Below are 27,971 nucleotides of genomic sequence, written 5' to 3'. Positions count from 1 at the left end.
TTCACAGCAGAGTTCAACATTCATTTTATTAACAAAGTGCAAACAGTTTTAAACTAGGAGTTGTACAGCACTTACACTGTGGAACATTCAGACAGAAACAAACGTCAGTACAGCCAGCCGAGACAAGGACAACTATCGGTTACAGCTATTCATGCTTTGTCACTAACCGGGTATTCAGCTTTCATCATAGCTTCACGAGTAGTTTAGCAGCTCAAAATGCAATGCACGGTGGCAAAGAGTTTGGCAATGTGTTCGGTTGGTCCACACCACAGACTGAGGAAAACAACTTCTGCACCAGCTACTTCACCCCAACTCTCGCCCCATCGCAGCTGTCGGATTCAGCAGCCTTAGACAATCAGTTCACACCGTTTAAAATGGGGACATTCACCCAGTGGCTGTTATTCCAATGACACAATAGGACACAGCCTCAAACAGGGCTCCAGCACCTTTTGGACATTTTTTCCAAGCATCTGAAGCTGGCGGAGCCAGCAGGAATGCAACCTTTAGTGTAAGGCCTTCACAGGTCATTTTACCCCAGTAACAGGTTTAAGACGACTGTAGAAGAACCACACGAGAGTACTGACAGAATGGAGTGTGCACACAGCCAGAAACAGCAGCCTTGGACTAAGCTCCAGTGAATAAACGTGCCTCTTCCCAGGGACACGAGCCGGCAGGTCTTCAGGCTCCAAGCCCATTCTCTACCTGCTCCAAAGAAAGTCACTTTTCACCGAAAACCCTTGTACTGGGACAGGTTTAAGGCTTCAAGCAAACACAACTTTAAAAGTCAAATTTTTATGTGCCAGGTACTTAAATGCAACCAGAGTTTTCTGCTGACAATTACATAAGCCTGCAGAACTCAGCCAGCCCCCCCCCTGCCCCCAGCACGGTGTAATTTCTAAAGATGACCTTAAAAAAACATGGGCAGCCACGTGGCCCTGGGGAGGCAGGACACCACCCAGAAGCACAGCAGGGGCTCACCTGGCTGCTGTTGGTCTCCTAGTGGCAGAGCACCGCATCTCGGACTGTACGAACACCCACCCATCTGCTCACAGCAAGATGAGCGCTGTCTCTCATCTCTGCAGCTCAAGGAGCAAGGAGCGGTACAGGAAAGGTGCGTCCCCAGGGCTACAGCCACCTCCCAGGCTGGCTAAGGCCAGCCCATACAATTACCTGGTAGTGTCTTCTCCAGTAGCAAAGCTGAGATCATCAGGACCGACTTGATCACCCTCTGGGAACACTGAGCACCGCTCCGAGGCTGAAAACAAACAAAAACCCAGTAACCTTTACCAGATGAGCAATGGGAAGGCAGCAAGTTAACGTTCTATCACCTGCAAGGCCCGCTGTGTTGTACTTCATCCCTAACATACCAGTACACGATGTGCTCAGCCATTAAGACTGTCACAGGGTTTTAAATTTAGGCTACCTCTAAGTCAAGCACAGATATGAGCGACGTTTTGATTCTTCTGATGATCGGCGAGGTTTTAGTACCCGCTGCAGACACACAGCAAAGCAGCAAACTCCAATTACTGAGCCGAGTTGTCAGGCCATGCCGCTAATGCCATGTCAGGTGCTTATTCAGGCCAAAAGTCAACTTCACCAGCGTCAGCTGCCACCTCACAGCTTTTAATTTGATCAGAAGGTTAAAGCTTTTCAAAGAAATAGATGAGGTTTTGAAACTCCACTGAAGTGCTCAAAGCACATTCCTGCCAATTAAGATGCAAATCCATGTCTAAGGCGGTGGTTACCTCCCTGAAATTAGCCTACTTACAGCACCGAGCCTGGGACACAGGGAGTTCCAATTCAGAAGAACTGGAGCTATGGGTTTTCCAACACTTCCCCAGGAGACTCACCTAAACTGACTTTTCAGGGCTAGAAAGAGTTCCCCCTCTGCTGTTTCAAGCTGGTTTTAATTAGGATCCCAAGAGAGGAGTTCCAAATCTTACTGGTGCTTGCTTGAGCTTTAATGCCTCTACAGCACCATCGGTGATCTCTGCTTTCCCAGCGCCCTGGCTCACAGGAGCTGAGGCAGGCGCGGGGGGGTTTGGGAAGGTGGGCTCTCAGTCAGCTCTACCTTCGCCTGAGGACTGGACAGAGAAGGAATGGTTAAACCCCTCCGAGGTAGAGGTGGCATCCTCCTGCTCTTCGTTTTCAGTGTCACATTCAATGTCACTGTCACTGCTCATTCCTGGTAGGAGATGAAGGACATGCTTCTGAGATACCCCAGCTGCAAAAAAGCCCAAAAAACCAAAAACCACAAGGCAAAAATGATGGCTGGAGCATTCAACTTTTGTTCATTCAACTTATGTAGCTGGAGCATTCAACTTTTTCACACAAAAAAGTTACCAATACCAAATACCGAGAGCTGGCAGGAGAACAAGAGGGAAGGAGCCCATTCAGAGCTAGATGTATTTATCAAAGTAGTAAGGAATTTGCCGGAACAGTGGGTTCTGGCTTTGAGAACAGCCTCATTTTGCTGTGCAGCTCAGCTCAAGAGGAGCAGTTCCAACACGTCGCCAGCTGAGCGCAGGCTCAGGTGTCCCCAGCTCCTTCCTGCCTGAGCTGCCCTCCCCTGCCAGCTGCTCAGGCTACCTCCACAACTAGGACAGAAAATAAAGGCTGCTTTTTTAAGAGTTAAGAGGTAGCATGACCCATGTGGCGGATGTACCTACCAGACCCCTCAAGCAGCAATACTCTATTCTAAAGTCTCACACACAAACCCCATGCTTTTCCTACAAAAAAGAACCACAGCTGTTGATAACCAAGTGGCTGCTTTTGTTTTGCCAGACCTTGAGCGTGCACTGACAGCAGTCAAAACTCTCCCAGTTGTACAGTTTTGTAGGTGACAAAAGGGGTTTGCTCTGATCTTTTACTACTTAAGAGCTGATACTCCTTGCTAAGAAAAGGCAAGTAGTTAAGTGAGGTGCCAACTCTGCTGTAATTTTTCCTCTGAAAGGAAAAAAATTGTAATATTTGCTTCCTGGGGTTTTTAACAATGAAGTATTTCAGTTTTTAAAACATTTTCCTATTAGGCTCTCTGCTATAACAGGAGAGCTGCGGGAGCACATCATGATCACGCTGCAGTGACTAAGAGCAGAAATTCAGTTTTGTCACTGAGAGACCTTCTGTAAATGCCAACTCCTACACAATATTGCACACTGCAGATAGAGATGGATGCTGGCACCTTAATATAGGCTTTGCGCTACCATTCAGTCATTGAAATTCAAATTAGTGCAGGGGTGGAAGGCAGGAGAGTTTTAGCAAGATAAGAAAAACTCTTCTACGTGGACTTTCAGAGAGAGAAAAAAAAAAAAGGCAATAATATTTTTTTCCAGCATGGAAAGGATGCAGGAAGGGAGGGGGAAAAGTTTCCTCCAAGTCTCTAAGGAAACTGGCTTACGTACCACAACACCCGACACCAATGAAGTGTTGGAGAGATTCTAGTGTGGACGTGGAGGTAGTTACCAACGTGGTTTGTCCCTGAAGGCAGAAAACTTAAAAGCCAAGGTCACTGGCTACTATTTTAATTAGATAAGAAATTATTTTCAAGGCCATGCAACTGAACGCCAAAGCAGAGACCTGGAGACATATCAAGAGGCACAAAAGCAACCAGGAGTGCGTCCACAGAAACAGAGGGCACCATCTAACGTTATCTGCCAGGTCTTCACATTCCTGCTGCACCGTAACATCACGAAAAGAGAAGCCACAGACAGCAGCAACACAGAGATCTCTCCTCATTCAGATTTATACTACAGCTGCCAAATGTTAGGGCACAATTCAACAGCCATGAAAACAGTTTGGGTTTGGTTTGGTTTTTTTTCCCTCTTTCCTCTTTTTGTTTCCCTTTCAAGCCATTTCCATTACAGAAATGGATCACCATAGACCAGAGTGTTGTCATGCTGCACTTGCCCTCTACAACGTCTGATTTACCTTCTTCTGGCCCCGCAGAAGCGCCTTCAGAAAGTATACCCTGCAGTTCTCCACTTTCAGAACTGTTTTCCAGACCACCTGACTGTGTTCCTTCTGTACGACATCCTTTAGAATTTGATCTTAAGAAAGAATTTAGGAGAAATACAAAACCCCATGTTAGAAATTCAGCTTTAATCCAGCTATGGAAACAAATCCTTTTAGTGCACTATCTAGTTTTACTCAGTGTTTAAGTCTCTTGCATATCGACTTAAAACTTCCAGCTTTGATTGATTTAGAAGTATTTAAAATCTTAAAAAAAATAAACTTGGAAAAGTTTATGATGAGTATTTTCCAAAAGTGGTGACTCTTGCTATTTAGAAAAAAACAAACAACTGAGTACTCCATTGCACTTAGCTTAGTTAGCCAACAGGGAGTTATTATGAAACTGCCGAAAAGCAGAGTTCACAGTGAAAAAATATTGTCTTAAATGAGAAAATCAAAAGTGACAACTTTCAGTTAGAGGGTATTTTGCAAGGAGTAGTGGGAAAACAGACTGGGCCTGCCTTTCAAATCGAAGTTTCAGCCTATATCCACAGCTGATCAAAACAAAAGAAAAAAATAAAAAGAGAAGAAGAAAAGATGACTTGTAACCTAGTTATAAAACCAAAAATTGATATCCAGAGGGAACAGCAGCAACCACGTAAACTTCAAAGTAATTTCTCTTCCATGCTACAAGCACCTGCTTTTAGTAGATTGGTATTTTTTCCTTCTAGATCAAGGGAAGGCGGGGGAGGAGATAACAAGAGGAAAAAAGAATAAAACCCTCACCCTAGAGCACCAACTTTTCTGGTCTTCTCTACAGCAGCTAAGCCATTTAAGCCAGAAACCCCCACATCGGAATCTGAACCTTCACAAGGTCTTTCCTCTGGCTTCGGCAGCGCCTCAGAAGCATTGCTGTTAGCCAGGGGCCTGGCAGAGTGATGCCGACTGCTCAACTTCGAACTCCCTACGCCACCTGAGAAAAGAGGGAGAGAAACTCAGAGCACATCCAGCCTTATTTCAAAAAGCTAAACAGCCAGTTGTTTCACATCACCAGTTGGGTTCCAAACATGTATGCACAAGCGCACCTTCCCCACCCTCACCCCTAACACCTTACACTTCCAAGTCAACGTATGGGCAACACACACCATCTGCTCTTAAAGCACACAGAAGTTACAGTTACGCTGTGTAATTTTCCAGCTTCTCACCTAAGCCTTCTATATCTATTTAGAAAACAACTGTCATAGCCCCTTTCCTCTCTGAACACTTGAGACAAGAAAAATACCAACTCTTGTGTTAGATATTTTGTTTCATTACCCTTAAGGAAGCACATCGTAAAACTCAAGAGCAGCACTATCACACTATTCTTTCACCGCGTATCTCCAGAGTTTTCTTGAGCTCCCTTTAAGCCAAATCTCAATTTAAGCCAGGGTCAGTACATTTTGATCTACAATTTTTACTATAAAGTTAACTCCTGAAACATCTTCAGAGAGACCAGAAGTAACATGCAACACACATATTTACATTCCATGAAGTCAACAGAGCAGCTGTTTTACAGGAGATCAGTTATGAAAGGTACAATAACAATTACATTTGAGAAAGGATCCAGTCAAGCTTCCCTAAACTTCAGTTGCTAAGTAAAAGGCTTCTTGAAAAGCTTTTGTACAACAGATGCTGAGACGCATCACACCACACAACATCACTTGTTTACCTTCAGAAGTTTGACCATCTCCCTTTAAGCGAAGATTGCTCTCCCCACAGTCCATAGCTCTTCGTAAAGACAGACTGCCTGCTGCTCCAGTGCGAATAGGTTTGGGTGAATTACTTTTCTTACTTGCAGCTGCAAAAATATTTTAAGAAGTGACAAGTGTTCAGTCAAACTGCTGCAGCATTCTGTCTTTATGCTTGTTTTAAGTGAAGTTAAGCTCCATATTACTCTCATTGCTTATTAACTCCCAATCCTGGCTAACTGCAGTATAAGTAACTATAAAAGGTCTATTTCCATATATATACACCACCTGTACAACTGACACCTCTAAGTGTGACATTGAAATCCCCCCTTTTCTATGCACTTACAATTCCTTATGTAGCAACTGGTAACTGAAGACTTTGTCAGTAGTTCCATTCCTATTTCTTGCAGTTTGCTGCAGCTTTCCGTTCCACAGGCGGCTAAAGCACCCTGCTCAATGGAGAAGAAGCTGGGCTGTCCATCACATGAGCCAGCATTGCTGCTTCTCACTTCTGAGAGTTGGTTTTTTACATCAGACATTTTGCTTCGAACTTCAGCCATCTGAGTTTTAAGTCTTTTCAGCATCTTCAAGTCAGGCGGCACACGCCACATCGCCTGGTGTCTCCGCTGATCTCGATCTTTCAGAGAATAGGATGATGCTTTTACCAAAGGAAAAGTTAAAGAACACAACAGGTAAGTAAAACTGTTCTCAAATAAAAACAGGTATCTATTTTTAACGGTTGGAAGAATTCTATGTTTTGCCCTGCTATAAAAGTGAGGGACAGAGAGACATTCTTCTGTACTGGTATGGCACTGGATTATTTAGGTTGCAAGCACTGCGCACCTACTGGGACAGTAGACTATCATTCTCTGCCTGTCACGGAAGAAGGCCCCAAAACTTGCTCACTGAAGAAGCACGGCTCCCAATACTGCTGCATGAATTCTGATGAATTCTGACACCAGTGGAGCTACTACTCTATATTGCCAGACAAGCTTGAGTTCACAAGCCTGGTAGCCAGTTTATGTCAAATTTGTTTTTATAAAATTTGTTGAGCGTCTGTATAAGATTCTCACACCACCAACACATCATGTTAACATACAGAACTCAAAAGAAATCCAAAACTAGGGAAGGAATTCCCTTAAGTACCAAACACCAGATGATCAGGTTGAGGAGCTAATACCTGAGTAAGCCTGCACGCTGCTCAGCCAGAATTAGATCAACTTTGACATCTATTTGAAGCATTACAAATTCTTTAAGTGTTTCACTGCAAATTCCGCTGTTCAAAACCATAAAGCCAAGCGCCTCTTAGAACCTTCACCGTAGGAGGGAAATTTTGGCAAACTCCAAATGCAAGAGCGGCTTTCTCTTAGTTGAATGACTTGAATAAGCTCTGGGAACAGACAAACCTTAAGGGAACCTCAGCAAACCAGGTAACTTCAGCTGTGCAGCCAGTAGCTAAAGATGCCCAGGAAGCCATTCCACACAAGAGGAGAACTTAATCTTGCTCGAGCAGTACAGCACACAGTGCAGTGCCCTCTCTTAACGTCCTTCTGTCTAGGCCTTTTTCCAGGCAAAACAGGGCTGAGACTTACAGTCCATATGCTGCCTCCCCTTTTTCACTTATGGAAGTGACTTCCATTTTTGGAAATATGGATTACTTTCAGCTGAAAATTCATCTGACTGTTTATGTGACTACATTTAGAGAGCTAATCACAAAAGAACAGATAGTTTGGGCTAGCTTTTAGATTCAATAACACTGATGCCATTGTTGCAGCAAAAGCAAGGATTTATTTCTAGCAAGTGAACCATTATTTCTCTTCTGTTCTATTAAATCACCAAATGACTGTTTCAGAATGACCTGAAATAAGATGTTGCAGTAGTGGGCCAGCTAGCTCCAAATAAGTGTTAATCATGATAAGTTTATTATTGAGGTTTGATTTAATTTCAGTTCTTCACTAACAAAACAAGAGAAATGAGCAACCTTCAGCAATAGCCATAGGTGCCAGCATTACGAGCTATCTCGCTTTTGCTGCGCATGAAGTTAATTGCGGTTTTCAGTTGAAGGGTCCTAATTGAACCACAAATACTCTTCCACGTCTTCAATTATTTGAATACCATCACTATTTTTCCCTCCTGATATTTTGATCCATTTTTCTTCCACAAGTGCTTACATGCGCTTTTCCAGCCTCGCTACCACACATATTTTTCTAGTTGTTTTAAACGCCTTTTCCATTCCAGGATTTATTTTCTTGTTAGTATACACTGTGCTCCTAGTACTCTCAGCCACTAAGTGTACAAACTGTGTGAAGTGAGAGGTGTAACTGCTTCCTCAGCAGATAGCTGTTTTGTGTTGTTTTGTCTTTCAGTGCTAACCCCTTCCAGAAAAGGGCCTTTCATTCACCTCCCACAGTTGCAGTCAAAGAAACTGCATGAACTGTATCTCTACAATGTTGTTACACAAACCAGCCAGCCAGTTCCATCACATCCCCCGAGAAAAGATGAGAGACCCTCCTTGATACACACTTCTGGTTTGAGTTGAGTCATCCTGCACTCTCAAGCTGAGGTCAACCATTAAGACAAAGAACGCGTTAGAGCAGGCAGTAAGACGCAGCACACTGATGAGCAGCACTGAGGATGTGGCAGTTGAGCTCTCAAAGGACTGCTTGCCACCCTCCTGTCACCTCCCCAGATCTGCTTCTAACTCTGGGACGGCATTCTCAGAGACACTTCCAGGCTGGAATTATGGGATATGGGATGTACAGTTACCTCTGTTCTGCAGAAGAGAGGCAGGTGGACGTGGCTGAAGGCCCCAAAGGTTTTCCATGCCATTTCTGTCTTTTAGATCCAGCAAGTGGATTAAAATTAAGGGATCTATATCTAGTAAACTGCTACTGGCTGTTGAGCCAAGGGCGCTTCCTCCCCGCCTTGAAGGTCTTCCACTTGCACTGGTGTAGCCATGGCTGGTACCTAAGGAAGAGTTACAGGGAAAGAGTGTGCATATACGTGACACAGGTGATGCATTATTCCCTGTGAAAACAAAAAAGACAGAGTTCTACAAGAAGGTTAGGAATTAAAATATTCCAAGAAAGTTAACAAAACATCAGAATTATTTCATGGATTTACGGACTCTGAAAGCAATCAGATATGCCAATTCTGATACCTTTGCCTTAAATAAATATACTTATATATATATATTTATTTCAGAATCAGAATATGTCAGAACCTATGGCTAATTTGGGCTATAATCATCTCTAGGCAGCAGGATATTTTAGAGCACCTTTTCATTATTGCTTTTAAGATATACTTCTGCTTGACTTGTAAGGATTCTTTACTTCATTCTCTCCACGTACTTCATGTTTTACAGTGCACTAAAACCAAAGTGAATGTGTCGCGCATTCAGAGGCCACACAGACATTACTAAAAATTTGTCAGTCTACTTTCCATCAGAGCGGAAGGGGTTTCAAAGAGGCAGAAAAGCCTCCCTCCAAACTTACATATCACTTTTAAACAAGTATATTCAGATGATTCCCACACCCCCCCTTTTTTTTTTTATTGAGCCAATGAAATGTTTCTGCTACACTGCAACAATCAGTACAAACCACATGATGCAGCATTTCCAAAAATAGAAATGCCTGCAGAACATGCAGCTTGGTGTTGCTTCCAAGAAGAACGGGAAGGAATCCAGCAGCGTTTCACATATATGGGAATTCTGAAGGCTGTTTTTCATACCTGATGCCCCAGGAGTAGCAGCGGCTGCTGCATCCTCCATGAGATCTCCCTCTTCCAACTCCATATTACTGCTATATTCCACATCATTTTCTCCAGACCTTAGGAAATGATTGGGGTAGAAAAAGGAGAATACAATTATAAGCTTCTGTCAGCTCTTGTTAAATGCTATGGCACACACCTTAATATTTTCTGCATTCCAAACTACACAAACTGAACAAATCAAAGTGCGTTACTTAAATGACTGACTCACTAACGAAGAGTCCACAAGTGCCATACGGATCTAGAATGTAAAATTCTGATCCTGCAAGCTTCTATATTTGTATGTGTTACAACACGTTCTCATGTTTTAGTGAAGATTCTAGGATTTGACATCGTCTCGGTTAAGAACCTTAAATTCTCTAGTTTAAGTAACTGTCCTTATTAACACTCTCCTACTACTACAACGCTTCCTAATACCAAACCTCTCTTTTGTTACAGTGTAGAAAAAGGATTTCTTAATAGTGTTTTGGGGAAGAACCTTCACAGACTATCACCTGTCGAAGTCAGAACACTGCACTAAAGTAAATGAAGAGATCAGAAAGATAAGAACTAGCTGACTGAAAATGACTGAAAATTCAATGTTTAGCGTTAACTATATCAGTTCCTGTTTCCAGTACAGGAAACACCCCTCATGTTGCACTGGAATCCCCCCCACACAGTTGTGGTACAAGAAATTAATCTGTTTCCGGTAGAATTAGGATGATTACCCTGGGAGACAAAGTGATGATCTGAAAGGCATTTTAAGTTACTTACATAGTTTCTTCATCAATATCATTTTCTTCAGTGTTACTAGTTGCTGTTGAACTAGCTGAAGAGCTGCTACCATCAAGGTGGTTCACCTCATCTTCTCCAGCAAGATCTATATCCAGGTCACCATCAGAGAGCTCATGCTACAGGAAAAACAGAACAGGTCTTTATAAAAAAAGAAACATTTCAGTTGCACTTTGATGCATTCACCAAAACTAGAAGAGAAACTCTCTCTCCCCAGAGTGTCACGCTATCATACAGAAGTTAGGAGGGTCTCAAAGCACAATAAAAGCTGGTAACAAACAGATAAGTTGGATTTTTCAGCTGCAACTTGGAAACTTTTTTTGTGGTGGGATCTATTAGCTGTGTTCCGGAACATCTCTCTAGTCCCATCTCTCTCCGCTAGCTCTCAAGTGTGGCATCTCCTATTTCCAGGCAAACAATAAGTGAACTTCTGAAATGTAAATTTCTACTGCTACCCTACCATAAAAAAGAAAGGAGCAGGAAAAAGCCAATTCCTACATTAAAGTCCTCATGCTGGATCTTCTCTTCCTCCTCTTCCTTGCTATCTCGCACCAATCCTGGAGCAGCAACATTCTCAAGCAGTACGTCAGTGCTTTGTCCAGATTTCTTTGATCTTGTTTCTGGACCATCATCATTCTGGGGACTAAGATGAGTGTCTGGAGGTGAAATGCCTCGTGATTTCTGAGTCCGGGAAAGTTCAATCGCAAGCCTCTTAAATATCAGAAGGATACACAAAAGTATACATAGAAGACGACAATGGAGCATCATCATCAAATCAAGTTAAGTTTGTTGACTTGCATACATACTATTTTAGTAACATCAATGTCAAACTATCAATAGCAACCCAAACACACAAAATTGTCAAAATATCAACACTGTAACCTAAAAGCAGGTAATTACTGGTCAGTGAAAGATGATTTTACATTAATATACACCCCACTTACTTCTTTAAGGTTATTTATTTGTTGGATATAACTTGTCTGAGCTGCTTCCAATTGAGCAATGTACCAGTGTTGATCTCGGCACTTTTGGAAGAAGGTTGGTGAGCGCACTTGGAACCTTCAAAGGAACATTTCAGAAGGGGGCTTTATTTTTTGTTGGTGGGTTTTTTTTTCCCCTTCTTTTTTTGTCACCATCGCTCCTGCCCGCCCCAAATTCTAAAAGCCCTGCATAAGAACATCAGACAACCTGAAATCTAGTGATGAAATAAACTTAACAGACAACATGTACTTCTATACTCAGTATCCTGAATGCACTGAATACCAACACTAAGTTTTTTGTAGGAGAGGCAGTTATATGAGAGGTGGTTATCTTCACAAACCAACACTAAAAAAAGTTAACACGCTACCAAGCATTTAACAGGAGCAAGAGCAGGACTATACCAAGAGTATTTGAAGTAGACAGATAAAGCTTCTATATTTTGTCATAACATTGCAATTCCCATTGCCAGCACCAGTTCTCTTACATTACAGACTTCCTTCATTCCCAAAGTTCTCCCACGCTCACTACAACTGTTTCTAAAGAGGGAGAGAAAACACCCGCTTCCTTTAATTCAGTTACCTACAGATCTCTAACCCAGGCTTATTAGAGTCAAGCGTAGCTACTTCTCAAAAGAAGAAATGTACCTAAAGTTACAACTCCCTTCAGAACATTTTCTTCTTTAAAAGCTTATGACAGTGAAATCCACTTATTACAAAACATGCCACAATTATTTTAAATTCAACTACCTAATTATTTCCTATTTTGCAGTAGGTGTGATGCTTTGTGAAATGATAGCAGAAAGGAGCCCCACTAAGTTGTCTTCCTTACCTTAGAATCACAGTGTCATTTTGCCTGTTTAAATACCCTTCATTGGCTAGCAAGTCCAAACGAAAAAATCTGTTGTAACCCCAGCACTCTCCCACTTCAAAATCAGAGGCAAACTCTCGAATTATGTTTTTGGTGGGATCGTTGGTGGACTGGTGAACCATTTCTACACGGTACTCATACCTAACACAGGGGAAGATCACAGGTGTTAATACCAAAATAAAGATGTCAGGATTGCTGAATGCGTCAAGTTTAACAGAACTGCACTTCCTGGGAGGTTTGCATGCCTAACTGAAGAGGTGATTCGGTCTTAAAATTTTACTGAACACTTATATAAAGAGTACAGGGGGGAAGAAAGTAGTCATAGGGAGTAGAATGGTAAACCAAGTCTAGGATTGAACACTAGGAAATAGATACTCTTATAGGTTGTATTGCCAGCTTGTTTTTTTACTTGAGAAAGCCACTGAATAACAACTTTAAAATACTATCTTTGGTTACGATTCAAAGCTCAATGGACAACAGAATCCTCGCTATTCTTTACAAGAGGGCTCCCCAGTCCCTAGCAACGCTACAGAACTTGAGGTCGTTCATTGCAAACCCTCTCCAGGTGCTTTGCCAATAGAAAAAAGCCCAACTGCTCTTACTACAGGTTTGCTTACTTGGATGTCTCTGGCAGTCCTGCTGACAGCTCCAAGAACACAGACAGGTAGTAGCCCCGTACTACTCCATTGCCATCCTTGAAATAAATTAAGAGATAAATTGATTTTGAAAAAGAAAGCAAAAACCAGAAAAACAAAACACCTCAATATACCCTTGAAGTTTAGAAAACAGCTTATACGAATACAGAATTTGCAGCAGTGGTCTACTTCGTATGCTACCGCTTTGATTTTTAAACTGTTCTGTGACCTAGAACTCTTACTGTACCTTGAATCAACATGGAGTTTGCATCTAGAAGCACATATGCAGTCTAGTATTGCTATCTCAGATATAAATCTCAAAACAGAGCTTTAATTACCCTGTTAACATTTTAGAGGTTCAATTAAGTGAAAGACGGAATAGACAAACACTTGTCAATGTACTGGAAAAACATATAGAAAAAGCAGTAAAAAAGCTCATAAAAACCTACTTAGCAGTTTATTACAGTCCAATCCTTCTCAAATTTTCAACGTGAAAACAAGTCAGGTTAAACATTAGTTCTGAAATATTTCACATACAGCTGCATTTTAAAGCCACTTAATTTTTGAAAGAAGAGCAATTCCTTTAGAAAAAACATGCAACATGAAAAAGTTAGGTCAGTTAACTGAGAAACAATATTAGAACCACCAGAAATCAAGAAAAAAATACAGCAAAACCTCCATCACACTCACCTTAATCAAGGATGAAGAAAGGCTCAACTTGAATCTTCTAGGTTGAAGAAACATTTCAACTTACCATTTAAAAAACAAATTTTAGTGCCTTCTGTCAGCACACCTTATGTAGTCAATCCTGAATTTACAATACACTGAAAACTTACATAGGAGTCCACCTCTACATTGCAAGAATACAATTCTGTGCATATGTGGGCTTATACATCAATCCAGTTCTCTGAAGGTGCCATGTGCAGTGCTAACAAATAAAACTTGTACTCCATCGCTAAACACCTATTTCTCCAAACACAGCTGTAGTAGCAGCCAGAGCTTCCTGGAAGCACTGACCAGACTAGTGGACTGTAAAAAGATGACACCTTATGGGTTAACATTCCAGCACTGACAAAGACATTGTTTCTGAAATCTGAGTATTCAGCCCACTGAAACAATACACACATTTCAAAGTCAGCATTTGAGAACTGGATGCACAGAAAAACAGATTCCCCTTCAACTAATACCTTGTCCTCCCAATTTCCCAAGTAAGTATTATTCATAAACATTAACATGGTAAGTTATTCTATATGTCAGTTCTGCAAGAAACATCTGCAAAAAAGGATAAAAATATCTACTACAGTGCCTCTGGCATATTTGTAAGACCCATTTTTAATTGCTTTTAAGTTAACCAGATTAACTATAGTGAGAACGTTCATGCTGGTTATCCGGAGGCAGAGAGGGAATACTCCAATGGTTGATGATCAACTCTGCAACCTTATTACGTTCTTTTCTTACAGCTTTTTATATACAACATGAGAAGGAACTAACTGATGTTTCCTTACAAGTGAAGTGTATGAATGCAGGTTAAGTGCTTTAGATGGGATAACAACTCTAGTTGAAAATATAACTCACTGGATAAACTTTTAGCCTCCAGCAAAGTCCTGACACTTGAAGAGGTGGACTGTAAACAGGATCTGCTCGCTGACGCAACGTACTATTGAGAAAGGAGAAAAAAAAATATATATTTGCTATTGGCACAAAACAAAACCCTCCATGAAACAGTAAGCTGTACAAACACTCGCATTCTGACACTCTAGAACCATCCTTCTTGCTGTACACCTCATGTAGCAGCACATGAGGCCCATGCAAAATGTTAAACGTCCAGACAAATACATGCATTCCTTGCAAAATTATTCAATTTTTTTTTAAAATGAAAAATAAACACTTTGCCTTTTTCATGGAAAAATCTTTTTAGCTAACAGTTTAGCTAGGGTTGATTGTTGTTCACCCAGTAAACAAGAGATTTTTCATTGCATTCCTATAGCTTAGTTCATACCCAATAGTTTTCTGTAGAGACTACTCTGTGTTTTAAAGAATACTACTCATGTACAGAAGAAACAGAGAAAGCCTCACAATATTCACAGTAATTTAAGATACATACTTACCTGAAGTTTTCCAAGACAAACGTAGTTGAGTCATAGGCTGGAACCAATTCACTGAGGAGGGGCAGAAAAATTAAATACATTAGAGTTGAATAACATGACATTAAAAATCACAACTTTTGGAATCTTCAGAAGCACTTAAAATTATTTAGATCACCAGAGACACTGAAATTCACTAGGACTCCACTGGGTTCCTTCAGCACTTCTGAAAACTCCATTTATAAGTCTTCTCCCCAGTACCTCTCCATGTGATATCACACAGCAAAACAAATATTCTACATTACAAAGGAAAAAGCAACCAAATATATTTAAGAGGATTTTCCCTTTTACCTGTGATGGCTAATAATCTCTTAATATGGTGAATTATTAAGGTAAGACTCCTTGGTAGTTCTAGAAAGAATGAAACTATTGCATGTTTGAAAGTACAAAGCTTAAATGATATGTGTTTCAGAGCAGGAGGTAGCTTAGTGCCATTGGAAAATTAATATTCAGATTTAAAAACTCCTCAGAGGCATTTAATTATTCTTTTCAGAAAGCATATCAGGACAGTAGTTTTAACATTGCATTTAAAGGCAAGCCAAACTGATTTTTGCTAGAAACCACAAAATTATTTGAGGAATTCTTCTAAGACTTCTCCAACTTTCAATTTTTCGGAGATGCTTTTCTGCCAGCTAGCTTAAACTCTCACTAGACTTCCTCAGAACCCAGCACTAGCAGCACTCTCTTTATGAAGAATTGTGTTATGCAGTGATTTTGGCTATATATTCAGAATTAAGGTGACCTGCAGAAGCATCTCATGAGAGCCTTGCAATTATATACTGAATGACCCAATAATAAGAGAAAAAGGACAAATCCGTAAACTAAGTGTAAAATATTGTCAGCTGGAACCCACTGTCCCAACTCCCCAGCAGGGACTACAGACATAAAATAAGGCCTGCTGGAACAGAAGAGCCTACTTGCGGCACAGGTTACTAAGAGGAGTAAGTTAAGCAGTTTATCATTTTCAGTGTCTAAGCCTGGACCCAAATTTAGTCAGAGATATCAAGTTTAACACAGAAAGGGATGGAATCCTGCTACCCCCCAGATTACTATTGCCATTGCTCATAGAGCTAAGAAGCATAATGTCCCTTTGCTAGAGGCAGGTATCAGGCAAACCTCTCCATCAGCCACTTATCATCCACTCTTTCAAACCCAGATGTTAAAATACAACAGTACTGTCCTGTCCTACTTTTATAAGAGGCTGATGCACATAAAAAAAAAAAGTAAATCTACCTCCCAGACTCACTGAAACAGCCTCCTCCATACAGTGATAAAGTAAAATAGGGAAGAGAGAAATCTCCTCTAAATGACTTTAAACATTTTTTAACAACCAAAACAAACATTTATAAGACAGCTTTCAAGTTCAAGCTACAATGGAAAGGAAATACAGTGCTTACCTTGTGAAGTCTGGGGGGACAGGAGTAGTGACAAATGAGGCCATAGGTTTCCGATGAACCTGCTGGAACATCATCAGGATCTCTGAACTTTTGGATATCAACTCACTCTTACTGCAGGATCGTAACTATGTGAGGCAAAAAAAACAAGAAAAAAAATCCTTATGTCATTAGTAGAAACCATAGGTTTTGACCACTTTTGATTTGAACAAAAAAATTGTATGCCTGTCACAGCTTCAGAAAGATTACCCACAATGCAATGCAAAATGAAGCTCGGAGGTTTTGGTTGTTCTTCCCCCCCCACTTTGTTTGGGTTTTACTGTCCTTGAAACTGGCAGCTCTTAAGACTAAGAATTTGCCTCTGATAGCCAGCGGTCACGTGTTCTAAAATTAAAGTAGATATTCTCATTCTGTCTCGCTCCAAAGCCTGTTTGGGAAGTCCTGAAATATTTAAGACTCTGAAATTCTACAATGAAAGTTACAGCAACTACTATGTACTTCACTTAGGTTAAACTAATTTATATGTAAGATGTCTGATTAATACCGTGGACATGTTTCACTAGTACCAATTTGTTATTATTTTAATGTGTTTTTTTTCTGCAAAACAGAAGCCGATCTGCCGAGTTGCATCCACGCTGCCATTCAGGATTTATAAGGTCTCCATCTGGGCTGCAATGTAAGTAATTTCTGAATGATCTATAGACAGAGAGCTCTCAAGAAACAGACAAAAAAATATGCTGATGCATGGTACGCTGGAGCTCTCATCCTCCTGATGTCATCGATTCTTCAACTAAGACATTCCATCATACGTATGCAATAATTAACTTAAGCGCAAGGAGAACACGATAATCGCTGATCAGGTGATAAAGCCAGCTTAGCATTCTTACCCAGCCAAAAGGAGTGCAGGGAATGAAAAAGAAATACAGGACAAGAGACATCACTCAAAGTTTAGCCCCCATCCCCAACCTAATATGTCAAACTCTGATGAACGATAATTACTGGATGCAGTAATGCTTGAAGGAAAAAAGCCCTTCCACTTCCTCAGAGCAAGCAGAAATTGTTCAGGGCAAGTACAATCAAACTCTGCAGATCTTGAATATTTCATTTACAAAAGCTGAACTCGTATAGCTAGAAGCAAGATGAAAAAAGCAGTACCGTTTCATCTTCTTGGAAAGACAGGAATAAAAGAACTAGAATCAGTTCAGTTTTCCTCAAAAGCACAAAGAGACACAGAACATTTTTGTTTATTCTCCATTTATAGCTACCACTATTCATATGCAGTTGGCAATGGCAGAACTAATAGAATCTACCCACATGGTCTAAATGCTAAGTTACCTTAAAAAAGCATGTAACTCTGTAGTTTTATATGATATTGCTATTAATCCCAGTACGAGTTTTTCAAGCAACAGAAGGCAACACCTTTCACTACTCCGAGAAGGCAACACCTTTCACTACTCCGAGAAGGCAACACCTTTCACTACTCCGAGAAGGCAACACCTTTCACTACTCCGAGAAGGCATGCTTGTTTTTAAGAAGAAATTGTGCAACCTAGGGCCACTTAAGTGAAAAGAGACCCTCAAGAAGTAGCTCTATCCATCAATTAATAGTTTAAAAATAAATTCATTAAATAATAAGAAAGGCTGACTGAGGAGAGAATCTATGTAACATAAGATTTCAGCTCTTCTCATGATCACCTGATGTTCCACTTCTTGAAGTAGGGATTCCAGAAGTTCAGTTTCTTGAGTAAGCGATGTCTTTTGACCTGTTTAAAGAAAGGAAGACATGTTTAAAGAAGATATACTCACTGGATTTTAAGAACTTGAGCTTTTTTTTTTTTTTTTTTACCTGGAAGCTGCCCCAAAACCTACTAAGGTAAAGGATTTCTAAATATACCAAGGTTGATTGAGAAAACACTTTAAAAGCAAGCCTACGGTTTTAATTAGAGCTGTAGTGAAGAACTCGCTTGAGGTTAAGACAGTAATGAAACATTCTTTGTGTCCCAGAAATTACAGTTTTGTTGTTTTGGGGTGCTTTTTTTGACAAAAAAAAGCAGATTTGACTTCGCCAAATTTGCTGTCATCCAGACAAGTCTCTCTCATACATTAGCTGACACTTTTCTCCTAAAAGCCACCATTTCTCTGGACTTTGATGTTTAAGTGTTTTCTTCATAAAAAAGAACAATGTTTAAATGTGTTTGTGCATTTCAACTGTCATGAAGACCACGAGGAGAAAGAATAAAACACTAAGTCACATTTGTCTGTTTTCTATCATGGGGATTTACTTTGTCTCCATCACACATTATATACCTGAAGAGTGTTTGGCAGTCCTTAGAAAAAAGGTGTTACATGGGCAAAATGTTAACTCTAAGACATTTTACCACAGCCTTAAGACTGACCGTTAATCAATATACACTAAGCCAAACCTCCAACCAATTACTGTATTTGATATAGGCACAAAACATATATGAATACTGGATTTAATTTAAAGCAAACATTTTAAAGTACTGACATGAATTTCTAGAGGAACTTGACACACAGCTAATATACATTTATTATGTTGTTCTGGTTTTAATGGAAACAAACGAAGAGAATAAATGAAAGCATTATCAATGCTAAGGACATTTTCCAAGTATGAACATTTCAGGTTTTCTTATGTGTGCGTGAAGATTTCAAGCATCGGAAACACATTTTCAGCACGGCTATTTTATTGCCTTACTTTTATTCCTGGGACAAGCACACAGATTGAGGATCTATTTGCCTGTGTACTTTGATCTACCGGTTGTGTACCTTGCAAAACTAAGGTCACAAGTATAACGTTTTGAGAGTGTCTAAAGAAACTGATATCCCAAGATGGTATCACATTTAATATGTACTCCTATCAATGCATCATGGCAACGAAAGTGCACGTGGAATAAGAAGGTACAGATGCAAAATTAGCTGAGCAAAGCAAGCACAGTGTTATAGCCAACTGAGGAATATTCTGTCCTTCTCATTGACAGCTACCCTTAATTTTTAGTAGTGTTGCTTCTGTAAGCTTCAATACCTGTTAAGTGTACTACCTGTCTTCTCACCTCTATTTACACCAAAAGAGAGCTAAAGTGACCAGCAGAAGTGTCGGGAACCAAATTAGCAGCTCTGATTCCAGAGCTGTCAGTAAATTCTGTCAGTGTTTAACTTGCTTAACACCATAAAGTGTGTAAGGAGTCATACTCCCAGGGCACAAATTTACACGTTGTTAATATATTGTTCCTACTCATAATAGATCAGGCAAATACCTACCCATTAGTGTTATAAGCTTGTTCTTCAGCTGAGTGTCCAACCGGGCAATCATCATCTCCACTGCATTCCTGATTTCCCGAACTCGTTCATCCTTCGCACTACGCACTGCCTCCACATTCCTCTCCTAAAACAGCAAAAAGCACACACAATAAGCTTTCACGCTTTTGCATGTTTCACTCATTTACGTGTTGACTCCACGCACTCAGATCCCAGCAATGCCTAGGCCTCCTTGGAGACCCCTCCATCCCTATTTTTCTATGAGGAAAAAACAAGAAAATCCTGGTCTTACTGAAGCTTGCATGTTTAGAATAAGAAATCAGGGATGGGTTTTTAGATGAGCTATATTACAAGTTATTCCTGTTGCCAGTTATAAATATCCTTTGACTTTTACTGAATACATAAGTGTGCCCTCTGGTGGGTGATCAAAGGTTAACAGTAAAGCTGAGCAACATTTTCTCATTACATAGAGATTTGTCATAGGGGCATTGTTTTGTATCAAAATTTGTAAATACAACTGCCAGTTGCTCTTCTGTAACCTGAGCAGCACAGAAAAGTTACCTACTTGGTAACAAGAATAATTTGATAAAAATTGCACCCTTCACCCTGGAAGGTGAAGGCAACAATCCTCTCAGCATTTTACAAATCCTTACAAGAAGCCCACTCAGTGATGTAACATTTGAGCTGAAGCAGAGCTAACCTACCACTGCATGTGAAAAACAACTACCTGAATAATAGCACAGACAAAAACCATATGGAAACTTGTTTAAAAAAACCCTTATTTTATTTGCACAAAGACTACACTTCAATAAACGTGTTCAGCAGAACACAAAAATAATCCTTCCTAGAATACAAGGAACTGTATCAAACTGTTGGAATTCCCACTGAAACTGACAGAGTTGAACAGCTCTAACTGGTGAGCTGTTTTACAGCTCTATTAGAATAAAGCATTTTTATACTTGTTTAGCGTGGCAGACTGCACATCTCTAGCTTTTAAATAGCATATACCAAAAGAAAAAATCCCTGTTAGTTAACTCACATTTTTTTCTGTCTGGCAACTACAAAACCACTACTGAGAATATGTTGATCTTTCCGTATTATCTAGAAACGGAGACTAAAATTTAAAAATGTCTCTTTATGGGATAATCTGATAACCTTCAAAGAAGCAACAGCTTCTGAACAGGTACTGAAAACACCATGAGCATATGAAACTTCCATTTCCTGCTTTACAGTTATCCTTTGACAATGGTGCACTACAGGAAAACTTACTGTTATCTTGGATTAATTTCTTACCACTTCTTGCACCAAACTGATCAATTCCATGAGTCTTCTCCTAAGCTTTGCCACTTCTTCATTTACTTTTGTGACATGTTGCTCATAGATTTCTGCCAGTGGCTTAAAAGTATGTCCTCCATGCTGTTAAAGAAAAAAAAATGTGAGAAGAGGAGGTGGGGAATAATAGTGCATCTCATTTTAACCTTATTCCACTCCTATTAAATTACTGAAAGAGAGGGGAAGAAAGCCTCCTAGCGTATCACTCATTTTGGAAAAGTTCCAAAGCAGATTGTATGTAGGAAGTCTGTCTTTCACTTCCCTTCATAAGTCATGAATTCAGCTTTCATACCATCGAAGCTTCCTGTCAAGAGTTATTTGGAGTCTCAGCAGTCCTCCAAAAATAAACCACTTCATTCACTGTGCAATTCTTTAACAAGAAGGGTTATTCCATTTTTGTTATTATTATTAAAACACCCTTCCCAAAGGCAGCACGCTGTTAACCACTTATATTCCAAACAACAACAGCAGTCGATGCATGAAATACTCAACTGAAAGGATATTAAGCAGTGTGGTGAATTGTGCTACTAATACAGCTTTGAAGATGTTCAAGATTACAGGCCAGGATATTTAAATAACATAAGTCTTTCTCGGAGAATATAGATAACACTTATCCCTTTGCCTGTAAAATTCTCACCACCATGTAAAGTTTGTCCAAGACATCATGAAGTTCATAACAAGGAAGGTAATTCTGACCTCCTTTCGGCAAAAAATTCAATTTACTTTTCCAATTATAAACAGAAGGTATCGCCTTTCACAACCAATCTTCACATTGAATTATAAAAACCCATACAACTGCAGTATTTGCATGGCAATCCAATAGCCATAACAACAGCTTCATAGCATTTCTATTTCTTGAAGCTGCTGTCAAACATAATGCTTGTAGTCTCTTATTGTAACATACCACATGCACATAAGCAAGAAAGTCTCTTCTTACCATTCCTCCCCAAAGTGCGCACTGGTGGCAGATGCACTTCTTACAGGTCCAGCAGAAAACACTAAGCTTTTCATGATGATTTTCACACCTTAAACAAAAAATATACATTTCAGCAACAGAAAATAGCTATCAATTTTCTGCAAACTTAACATTTTCACTTGTTTTGCTACCCGATACTGACAGCAAAGCACAAAACATCAGCATACTATTGCAAGAATAATACTTATATTCAGTAAAAACTTTCCGTAAAATAAATGTTGCTCTTAGTATCCTCTCAGGAAGTACTTCACAGAGACAGAAAGAAAGTACGTTGCTAGAATTGGATTTCTACCCAGCAGATAAAGGATATCATCAATGAATACAGATCAGAATTCTAGGATTTAATACTTCACATTATTAAAATCTTAATCATATGCAACCAACAGTAACTACAGAGCAATGGCTTATAAGCTTTCTGGGCAAACTGATCTTTGTAATTTCTTAAAATTTCAGGAACAGCATCAATGAACAAACTGAGCACAGACCAGGCCAGACCTAAAATACACGCCTCTCCCTTCCCCCTCCATTAGGATTCAGGAACTTGGGGAGGAGGCAGGTATAGAACACACAATTAGTCCCAGTCCATTTTTCAATGCTGCTTCTCACACTTTTCTCCTCCAAATCTCCAGAATATATCTTAAAACACATAATAGCACTGGTAATGGGATAAAACCAGGAGAAAAGCGTTCTGAGAAAGTACTGACAGTTGCTCCTAGGAAGAAAGTGTATCAGAAAATACAGGTGGCTCCAAAGACAAGGAAGGAGAACGAACAGGAGTAACGTGACAGATACAGCAGTAATAGTGCTTTCTGGGGAACTTTATATATTTTCTTTGGTCTCAAACTGGGTTTATCAATTACATTTTCACAAGGGACTAGAAGACATCTTCCCAGAACAGCTTCTCTGCTTTAATTTGCAGAGGTACCACATCAGCACCCACAGTCTTAATGGGACGGCCAAATAAACAAGCCATTGAGAGAAGATTTTATTTCAGATGTGTGGTCACTAAGAAGGGCTAAGAGCCTTAAGAAGCATTACTACCCTTCGTATTTTCCACATCTCTCATTTCAACTAGATTGAGCTGAACTAGAAATAGTAGTTTTCGAGGGAAAGACAACAAAAAGCTTTTACCGTTTCATTAAGCATGTCAGAAACAAACTCTGACTTTTAATCAGTGAGAAACAACATTGCTTCTGTCTGCTAAACAGCAGCACAATTCAGCTTTTAAGTAAAAGTTATCAGTTTGTGCCCTGATTTTAATAACGAGCTGAAATTAAAAGCCCACAAAACGCTTTATGTGAAGAATGCTACATTTACTTGTCTTTTTCATTTTCTTCGTGCTTTGTGAGATTGCACAGTTGAAGTGTATCAAGCTGTTGCGTGACCTCTTCTGCCCAACGACAGTTTACAAGCTCTCGTAGCTGCAGCGGGGCTCTGCAAGAAGCATTGTTAAAGTTAGAGTAAGAACTCAGCTCCAGGAGCTAAAAGAGAAGCATTGAAGTGAATTCAGTTCATCAATTCTACACTACCAGCAAAGTCAATGTCAAAAAGCTGAAGCAGTACTAGTTATTTCAGAAGGGGAAAAAGTAATGTTTTAAGTCAATTTCCTCATTTAGGGGCTGGGGGGAGGCAGGAACCACAACAAAGCACTCCACAATGACATAAAAAATAGCTACATGGGGAACCCAAGAACTATTTCCAGATTTCTTGATAGGCTCCTGGATTATACTGGGTAAATAATTTCATTTCTCAGTGCTTCTTCAATTTCTTCCATTATTCAACTATCCCCATTGCAGTGCTTCAATTATCCCCTTTGTAAAATGTAGATATATTTACCTCCTTACAAGCATTTTAGAGCTATTGATCAAACACTTTAAAAGCTGAATATTAAAAAAAGTTCTGCAGAAATAGTTGGTTAGTTGTTTTTAAACACCTCCCTTCCCTTAGGGGAAAAATATGCTACCTTCCAAGCTTTGGTCTATCAAGAACTAGAATTGCTAGGTAGTCAAAGAATAGAGTGCTAAGGAGTGCCAGGGTTTGGGGGGACGGGGTGGGGCATCGCATTTAAAAAAGCAAGCAAACAAAACAAACAAGACATTGTGGCTACCTCAGACAAATCTGCAACATAATGTAAATCTCACAGATTATAAATACACAATTCAATCTGAAAACCGAAGTTTCTGGACTCTGACTCTTACAAGGAGAATATAAAGAGTTCTAAGGGGAACACCATCTGGTTACTCTTATTACACTAACTACGTGCACTGAAAACAGCAGTGTAATAAGGGAAGAACAAAGATCTTGCTTAGCTAGTCACAAAACTAGAACATATTTTAGAATAAGTATTATCCCAGGCTAGACTTTTATAGTAACAGCAGGCAGGTCTCAAAAATCAAGCTTGCAAATTTAGTGCAACCCATACTGAAAAAAGACTGTTCGTAACAGGACAGTACATCCAATTCCTGATAATTTATTTCTGATATTAAAAATACCTTACCTACAATGAGGGCACTGAGCTCTTTGTTCAGTCAGCCAACGCTATGAAGGAAAAAAGGAAAAATATTTTTAAAGAGACTGTAAAAAAAGAACTGCAAGCAAGCGCATTCTGTCATTAATTAGGAGTTACCTCTTTTTATTATAGCTTTCCTATATTCCCCCCCCCCTTTTTTTTTTATGGATTTGTAATTTAACTGTTCAACCACTTAGTCACAGAAGCAGCTGCTATTTGTATCTTAGTAACAAAGCAACCACTTTTCTTTAGATGTCAAAGACACTTCAGTTAAAATTATACAGAGAATTTCGAGGTACCAAATAGTCCATTAGAAACCACAGACCTGGCGCACAGACTAAAGAGCACGTTTCAACAAAAGAAAGCAAGAGATACAGCAAGCGTATTTTTCAGAGTCTAAATTATTACTCTTCAAGGTAACTTATTTCTTCCTCTCAGGCTATTTATAGACAAGGTAGATACCTGCGGATCAATGATCAAATCCACAAGGATCCTTGGAATGCTTCTCTTCCAGAAAGCTCCAAAGACAAGTAGCTGAGAAAAGAATTTCATCTGCCCACTATAATTTACAAGTGTAAAAGCTTGGCAGCTGAAGGACTTATATTTGTCAGCTTGCTGCTACATTTAAAGATTCTCATGAATAATCTCTCACCACCCAGCAGCAATATGTCATCTAACATTCTTAATATGTAAAACAAATTCTTCACCTATAGGTCTTGTCACAGCTTTCAAAGTGAATGATGATTGTTCCGATTTCTGGAAATACTACCTGAGGTCTGAAAGCCTCAGATGAACCGTCTCCCACCATACTAACCCATAACAGGTTCTGAACTTGGAACTGAAGTGTTATACGTTGGTAACCATGACCTTAATAAATTAATTGAGGTAGCTTCGGCCTGCTACACCAGACTCCCCTGAGAAGATTTAGCCTGTATCTGCTCATATCATACTAGTTTGGTAAGCATTCAAAAGCATCTCCAAGATGATAAGAGGTGATGTTATGACCTTCCGTTGCTCCATACTGACAGATGCAAAAAATCAGCATTTGATTCCTGCTCCAACTTTCATCTTCCATACAGGCTTCACTGACTCTCAAAAGATGCTAAAAAAAGAGATCATTATATGCCTGTTTCTTAAAAGCAATTATTCCAGTTAGTCCCTATAATTAGCACTACCAAATGCAATGCTCAGCCTGCCTAGTTTTCCCTCAGAGTGTCATAAAAGCTTTTGAAAGGGAAACTAAAGAGCACAGAGCAGGAAAAAAGAATCCTTGGAACTCCTGGAAAAGGGGCAAGAAAGAAGCAAGAATGTGTTTATAAGATCAGTAGGTTTTAAGTTCATACATTTGTAAGAATGAACTATAATAAGCAAACTCACCCGAATACAACTGAAACAGCACAGCTTGGAACAATGAGGACACAGACGTGCATCACGCAATTTTTCCATACAAATAAAACATCGGAATACTTCAGCAATGCTCTGCAAAGGGTAGATTATCGCTATTGTTAAGCCACATACTTCAAACATATCAGAGTTGCATTTGTTTCCCAGGCAGATTGCCAGGTTTCATAAACACAGCCCCATTCCAAACAGCTCCAGAGAGCGCATCTCAGAGCGAGATAGAAAATGAAGCACCATGGCTCTCCTCCTCGCTTTCTCCTACATTACTCCAGCTCTCAGCACCCATTTTATAACACTATTCTTCTTCAAAGAATAGTTTCTTTGGTTTACTTTTTTCCAAGAGGGCCTTCCTGGAGTCAAGATATTATTCCTGCTTGTGTTCACATGGGATTGAACAGTTGCCCAAAATAACTGTGCTGCACCTGCAGATTCTGAATCCACGAGTTTCAATGTACTGGCACTAACCTAATTCATAAGCATGGTAAGTGCATATATGTATTGTGCAGAATGTTAATGAGAGGGGTTGAATTGGACAGGGCATTTACTTTATTTTTACTTTTATAAAATTGATATCCTTTTAAATTCTACCATTAGCACTAGCTCCACAATTTCTACACTCTCTCATGCCCCATTTAATCAATCTTGGGCAATAAAAATGTAATTGAACATATTTTTTTAGTATACCCATTTGAAAAGAGATGCATTTTGTTCTAGAATACAACCTCCTCACCTCTCTCCATTCCCAAAATGAGAACGCTATTTTGAAATGCCATGGGATGTTTGCTTTCCATATTGATAGATATTTTTTTTTTCACTGATAAAGAAGTTTTACATTCTGTATTGTACAGGAGTTAGATATCCGCTGGCTTTAACAATGGAACTTTGAAAGATTCTTCAGATGGGCTAATTTTAAAATTATAAATTAGCACAAAGGTGAGGCATATCTTCAATATACAGAAATGACAGCATCTCCCATGCATTAGCGTCTTCTTTAATGGTTGCAAATCATTGGAATGTGACACATGTGTTTACAGGAAGTTATCCCACAAGGTCTTTCAAATTCTTCTCCTGTTTGGCCGCTATTAATAGGGACCACAGCAATGCGCGCAAGCTGTCCTGGTTACAGCCAGCCACCACCGCACGCTGTGCTCTCACACATGCCAAGGCGGTTTCTGCCAGCGCCAGGTCTCCATCCACCTCCCCAACAGGCACCTCTGATACTCCGCCAGTTTATTTTCTAACCTCGACTACGGAAAATAACTGCGTGTCACCTAGAAATGTCACCTCTTCACAGCCTGCTCCCCTTCTGCCCGGCTCATGGGCACACACAACAGCCCAGCTCCCTGCCCGGCGCATCCCTGCAACCCACCCGCCGCCCCTCAGGCCGCCCGGAGCCGGGTACCGCCCGGCCCCCTTCCCCTCACGCAAGGCGGGGGCCGCAGCCCGGCGCCACCACCGCTTCCCCCCGTAAATAGGCCAGGATGGCCGGCCACAGCCTCCCGCTGAGGCACCCGGCCCCGCCGCTCGCCTTTCCCCGCGGAGGAGAAGGAGTAGCCGCCCGCCAGCTCCCCCTCGGCCTCAGGGGCTGCGCTTCCCCCGCACCGCCCTTCCCGCCTCCCCTGAGGGAGCCCAACCGCCGCCCAACCACTCACCTCTACGCTCTGCTCGTCCATAGCGGCAGCGGCAGGGAGAGGCCCTCGCCGGCCTCTCTCCACTACCGCGCTGCCCGGGGAAAGATGTTTAGTAGCCGGCGGGGAGAGGCCGTGCCCCGGCCCCCGCCATGTTCGCGGGGAGCGGGGCAGCTCCGCCCTCCGCCCGCCCGCCGAGGGGAGGCGAGCCCAACCGCCGCCCGCGCTGCGCAGGCGTGAGGCGGGGCGGGCGCAGCATGGCGGCGAGGGGCGGGCAGGCAACGGCCGCTTCCCGAGGGGCCTGCGGCTGAGGGGGCTCGAGGGAAAAGGCTTCGCGGTCGTTGCTGAGGGCAGGTTTCGGGAGTGAGTGCAAGGCCGGCAGCGCTGAACGACAGCTGGCTGCGGGGGGACATCGCCACACTCACGGGACTGCGGCTAAAGTACAACCAGCACAACCTGAGCGTCGGAGAACCGTTTTGGTTGGAAGGGACCTTTAAGATCACCGAATCCAACCATCAACATGACACTGCCAAAACCACTAAACCGTGCATCTCAGCACCATGTCTACCTGTCTTTTAAATATGTCCAGGGATGGGGATTCAGTTGGTTCCCTGG

At 40.9% G+C, this 27,971-nt stretch overlaps 1 protein-coding gene across 4 annotated transcripts; it reads right to left on the bottom strand.

The window, feature by feature from the left end:
- On the bottom strand, positions 1-27,576 carry TRIM37 (tripartite motif containing 37). Of its 4 annotated transcripts, none has more exons than XM_063342539.1 (25): positions 27,381-27,576; positions 25,705-25,806; positions 24,316-24,356; positions 23,136-23,252; positions 21,780-21,867; positions 20,804-20,926; positions 19,514-19,637; positions 17,930-17,997; positions 16,239-16,363; positions 14,806-14,856; positions 14,273-14,354; positions 12,680-12,756; positions 12,024-12,203; positions 11,159-11,273; positions 10,713-10,925; positions 10,197-10,333; positions 9,405-9,502; positions 8,442-8,702; positions 6,022-6,333; positions 5,657-5,785; positions 4,735-4,921; positions 3,928-4,046; positions 2,072-2,224; positions 1,171-1,255; positions 1-702 (listed from the first exon to the last, which is right to left on the bottom strand). In XM_063342539.1, exons 1-25 carry the CDS (start codon positions 27,399-27,401, stop codon positions 699-701), a joined length of 3,012 nt encoding a protein of 1,003 aa, XP_063198609.1. In that variant the 5' UTR covers positions 27,402-27,576; the 3' UTR covers positions 1-698. The 4 variants fall into 4 exon arrangements, with proteins under 4 accessions (XP_063198609.1, XP_063198610.1, XP_063198611.1 ...); XM_063342540.1 differs by having other exon boundaries at positions 2,072-2,185; XM_063342541.1 differs by having other exon boundaries at positions 8,442-8,642; positions 27,381-27,574.
- Positions 27,577-27,971: the final 395 nt, after the last annotated feature.

The sequence above is a fragment of the Chroicocephalus ridibundus genome, chromosome 7, assembly GCF_963924245.1.
Source record: "Chroicocephalus ridibundus chromosome 7, bChrRid1.1, whole genome shotgun sequence".
NCBI classification, from domain to species: domain Eukaryota; kingdom Metazoa; phylum Chordata; class Aves; order Charadriiformes; family Laridae; genus Chroicocephalus; species Chroicocephalus ridibundus.
Note: the sequence above shows the minus strand (reverse complement) of the source record. Positions and strands in the feature narration are given on the sequence as shown.